Source organism: Salvia hispanica, chromosome 3, assembly GCF_029641045.1.
Source record: "Salvia hispanica isolate PSC_SH4W2 chromosome 3, Shi_PSC_v1, whole genome shotgun sequence".
Classification (NCBI taxonomy): domain Eukaryota; kingdom Viridiplantae; phylum Streptophyta; class Magnoliopsida; order Lamiales; family Lamiaceae; genus Salvia; species Salvia hispanica.
In genome coordinates, this window is record NC_142694.1 from 23086589 (window position 1) to 23091727 (window position 5139).

Consider the following 5139-nt stretch of genomic DNA (forward strand, 5'->3'; position numbering starts at 1 on the left):
CTGACATTTAACTATACTATATATACTCTGTATACTTGCAGGTTTATTTAGTTCTAATAAAAACTTCATCAACCGCTGAAACAAAGTGCAGCGATCGCTGATCAAGAGGCTGAAGCCACAGAACATTCCACAGCGACAGCTGGCCAAGGTGCAGCGGCCCACTGGGAAAACGCGGCACACAGATTTGACCAACTCTCTCCCCATGATTTGCCATATTTATGGTACACGAATTTGAGGCTATAAATACCCCCTCAAACCTCACCAAGAAAGATCTTCTTTTTGCTGCATAATTTCAAAGCATAATATTTGAGAGTTCTACTTGGTTCATCGAGTGCAAGGGTTTTGAAGAAGGATTCAAGAGAAGATCAAGATAACAAGGACATATCGATGATGCTCTTCTCTTCACGCTCAGTGTGTGCGATTGGCACATAGTGTGCGTGCGATTTTCACACAGCGATCTTGCTTCTGTTGTTCTTGTTGCTCACTGTCGCCTTTGTTTCTGGTGGTAGGCGGCGGTGGGTGTTGGGGTCTGGTGTTTTCGCTTGGTGGGGTTTGACGGTGGTTTTGTGCCTTGGTGATTGGGGCTTTTCTGGGGGTATGTCGGACTTGGTTGAAGGAGTGCCGGTGGGTGGGGATATTCCTCCGGTGAGGGTAGAAGAGGGGATTTTAGCTCCAATTGAGGCAGGCGATTCTGGGTCACCGCTGAAGAAGATGCTGCGCCGATCGCGTGGTCGGCCTTCGAAATCAAGGCCAAAATCTCCTTTGTTGAGAATGGCTGAGATGAGGAAGTATGGGTTGCGTGGGAAAGCTCTAAGGAAGATTGAAAAATTAGGTAGTGATGAGCTTGAGCCCAGAATTTACAAGGGGAAGAAGGGATGTGGGAGCTGGGGGAAGGATTTGCTGTCTTCTTCCTCGGATTTTGACAAGGAGGGGGAGAAGGTGATTGATGGTGTGATTGTTGTGATGGCAGAGGACCAGAAAGCAGATGGCCTAGTTCAAAATCCTGATGTAGATGACCCAAAGCATCTATATGTGATCCCAGCAGGAGATGCTTCTGATCTGGCTCTTGACTTAATTGCTGCACAACCTTTGCAAGAAATGGAGTTTATAGGGATTGAGAGCGGAAATTAATTGCCAACTCTCTGGTTATTGAGGGTAAAGGGCTATCCATGTGTAAGGATGGGTTTGGATCAACTAAGGATAGCTGTTTGGAGGAGGAGCTGCCGGAAGTAGCTTCGGTTGGAACGAAATCTACTATGGATCAGGATGTAATCTTGGCTCAACCTTTGCAGGAGCTGGTGTCTTCTGGGGTGCAAGTTTCTCAATCTTTAAATATGAAGGGGGGGACGGATTGTTCAATGCTGGAACAGAATATGGAGGAGGCTCGTGAAGATGAAACTTTGGAAGATTTTCCTCCTTTGAGCAAGGAGAACCTCAAGGCTGATAGGCAGAAGATAAAGAACAAGGGGAAAGAGGTGCCAAAGGAGATAGTGCAGCCGGCTAAGGAGTTCTCAAATAGAAATAAGGAAAACATGAGTGGCAAAGTGAATGGTAATAGCTGGGCAGGGACAAGGAACTACAAGGCGACCCTAGCTGATGGGGTGTACTCGGGGGGGAAATTACCGGTGTGCTTCAAACCGGAGAAGATCAGGAAAATGGGTGTGCCAGGGGAAACATGTGGGCTCCCTTCAATCCAGTTTTCAAGCGCAGAGACCTCTTATTTGGCTGAGAAGTTAGGTTTTGCGATAGTGGGGAAATTCTCCCACTCTATCCCCTCTTCGCTCCATATTCAAAAAGCTTTCATGGGTATGAAATTCAAAGGTGAGTTCACATGGAAATATATAAATGCTAAGCACGTTTTAGTGCAGTTTGCTTTGATCGAGGATTATGCTAAACTGTTAAATGGGCCTAATGGATTGCCGGTTTGGTTTGTGGATCGTCACCCCATGAGAGTATTTAAGTGGACAACAGATTTTGATCCTTTTTTTGAATCACCTATTGCGGCGGTGTGGTGCAACTTAATAGGTCTTCCCATTCACTTGTTTGAAAAATCAGCATTGTTTGCTATTGGAGGACTTCTGGGTGATGGTTGCTAGTGGATCATGCAACAATATCTAGATCTAGATTGTCTTTTGCTAGAATATGCATTGAGATAGACATTTCTAAAACGCAAGTTCAAGAAATAATTTTAAACATGCAGGGGAGGGAGATTAGACAGTCAGTAAGATGGGATCGCATTCCACTTTTTTGCCAGGAATGTAAGCACGTGGGACATTCTAGTGATGTGTGCTATGCTAATGGTAAGGGGGAAAAACCAGTAAAGAGGAATTACAAGTTGTCGGCTGGTGAGGGGTTGAGGCAGGAGAAGTTAGGGGCTGATGGGTTGGGTGTGGGTGGTGTGGAGTCTGCTCTGGGTTCGGATTCCTTTGTTAATAGTCAGCCTGGTGTGGAGGGGATGAGTATGGATGATGGGAAAGGGGATGGGTTGGTTCAAGATGGTTTGCAAGTGTCTGATGATGGGGGGTTTCAGCACCAAGGGAGGAAGCGTGGAAAACAGGGGAAGGGGGCTTGGGATGTCTCGGGCTTGAAGGGGGGGTCTCCAGGGGCTCGGGCGCTAGGTGGGTCAGGTAGTGATGGGGAGCTGGCGCCTCTTCTGAAAGCTTCAGAGAACAGGTTCTCTATCTTGAGCTCGGTTCCTCTGGATTCTCCTGTTTTTTCTCTGGGGTCTATGGCAAAAGAACACCACTCTCAGCCTCGCTACTTAAAAATGCTTCCAAATGGTGATTTTGACTCAGAAGTGTATGAAGATGAAAAAGAATGGGAGGATGATGGTGAGATGGGGTGTGAGGCGGGGCTTTATCTCGACCGGCTGGTTGATAAAAGAGGGGTTGATTCGGTTGTGGAAAAGACTATGGAGGAAAAAGTGACAAAGAAGGGGAGGCTTTTAGAAGGGACCTCATCAGAAGTCGTTTAATATGTCGATGAACTTCCTGATTTGGAATGCTCGGGGTGTTGCCAATGCTAATACCCAGAGCATCATCAAAAAAATGGTAAGAGAAAATAAAATCTCTGTTTTGGCTATCATTGAGCCTCTAACTAAGCCGAGACCGGAGTTCTTCAATAGGGTCTTTGGGTTGAATTTTAAGAGGTCTAATTGCAATGGGCAGATTTGGATTTTTGTGGCAGAAGGCATAGAAGTGGATGGATGGGAGGATTCTGAGCAAGTCTTACATGCTCGGTTTATTTCCCCGATTTTATCTGGTCCACTCTTTATCTCGGTGACTTATGGCAAATGCTTTAGGGAAGGAAGGAAGATGATGTGGGATAAACTGCGAGAAATTGCCTCAAATCTGGATGGGGATCCTTGGCTGGTGGGTGGTGATTTTAATATTTTCGTCTCGGAGGAGGAAAGGCAGGGGAAGGGGAGTGTGAAGAGAAGAACCAGAGAGATGGCAGATTTTGCAGAGGCTATCAATGACTGCCAGCTTTTAGATGTGGGAGCGGATGGGCATAAATTCACATGGGTGAGAGGGGACACGTTTGAAAGGCTGGATAGAGTCTTAATTGGTGAAGGGTGGGCAAAGATGTTTGAATCTACCAGAGTGACAAACCTCCCCAGAATTCTTTCAGATCATTGTCCTCTCCTGGTAAGGTGTCAAGCTCCGGGTCCTCGAGTTAAGCCTTCCTTCCGATTTCAAAACATGTGGGTAAGGCATAAGTTGTTTCTTATGGAAGTTGAAAGATGTTGGAGGGAAGAAACAGGCATGGATGGCATGATTAATGTGCAAATTAAGTTATGTCGTTTGAAGAGGAGTTTGAGAATTTGGAATCGGGTAGTGTTTGGCAATATCTTCGAGAAGCTGAAAAAGGCAGAGTTAGAGGCCAAGGAAGCTATGAAAAGATATGAACAGAATCCCACCTTGTTGCTGAGATCAGAATCAAATAGATCAGCGGCGGAATTCCTTGTGGCTCTTAAAATGGAGGAGGAATTTTGGCGGTAAAAGGCATCATTAAAATGGGTAGCTGAAGGGGAAAGGAACACAAAATTCTTTCAAGGTTGGGTGAGGCAGAAAAGGGTTAAATCTAGAATCCTTATGATAGAAGATGGGGAGCATACTTTTACAGAAGATAGGGATATCAGAAACTCTGCAGAAAAGTTTTTTAAGGGGCTCCTTACTGATGATGTGGGGCATTTGGGAGAGCCGGATCTGGATATTATCCCCTCCCTCCCGTCACATGTGAGTATGGAGATATTGGAGAGGCCGCCATCTATAGAGGAGATAAGAAAGATTGTTTTTAGCATCAATGCTAATAGTGCTGCAGGGCCGGATGGATACTCTGCTCTATTCTTTCAATCTTGCTGGGAAATCATTAAGGAAGATGTGGTGGCTGCTGTACTAGATTTCTTCTCTGGTACTCCAGTTCCAAGAGGTATTGCAGCAACCTTAATTGTGCTTGTCCCAAAGAAGAAGAACCCTACGAGATGGGCTGAATTTAGACCGATTAGTTTGTGTAATGTGATGAACAAGATTATCTCTAAACTGATTGCCTCTAGAATGGCCCCTCTTCTGCCATTAATTACTGTTCCAAATCAAAGTGGCTTCATTAAAGGACGGTTGTTGAGTGACAACGTTCTCTTGGCTAAAGAGATGTTCCATGAAATTTGGAAGGGTGTGACGTCCCCAAACATGGTGCTCAAGTTGGACATGGAAAAAGCTTATGATAGGGTTCAATGGCCTTTTTTGCTTAGAGTGCTAAGGAAAATGGGATTTTCTGATACTTGGGTAAAACTTATTGAAAATTGCATCTCTCCTTGCTGGTTTTCGATCTTAATCAATGGGAGTGCAGCGGGTTTTTTTAAGTCATCCAGGGGACTTAGACAAGGGGACCCGTTATCTCCTTCTGTTTTCATCCTTGCAGCTGAGTATTTATCGAGGCTCCTTGACCGGCTCATTCTTGGTCATAAGGAGATGCTATACCGCACGGCAAGGTATACTAGGGAGATTTCTCACCTGGCGTATGCTGATGATATTATTGTATTCACGCAGGCTCAGAGTCCATCCATCTTGAAGCTCATAGAAGGTCTGGAACATTACATGGCAGTTTCGGGTCAGAAGATTAACGTGGGAAAGAGTTGCT

General features: G+C 45.3%; 1 protein-coding gene across 1 annotated transcript; it reads left to right on the forward strand.

Annotated features, from left to right (window-relative positions):
* The first annotated feature begins 2975 nt into the window (after positions 1-2975).
* On the forward strand, positions 2976-4001 carry LOC125209548 (uncharacterized). The gene has a single exon (XM_048109149.2). The coding sequence runs from the start codon at positions 2976-2978 to the stop codon at positions 3999-4001; it is 1026 nt and encodes a 341-aa protein (XP_047965106.2).
* Positions 4002-5139: the final 1138 nt, after the last annotated feature.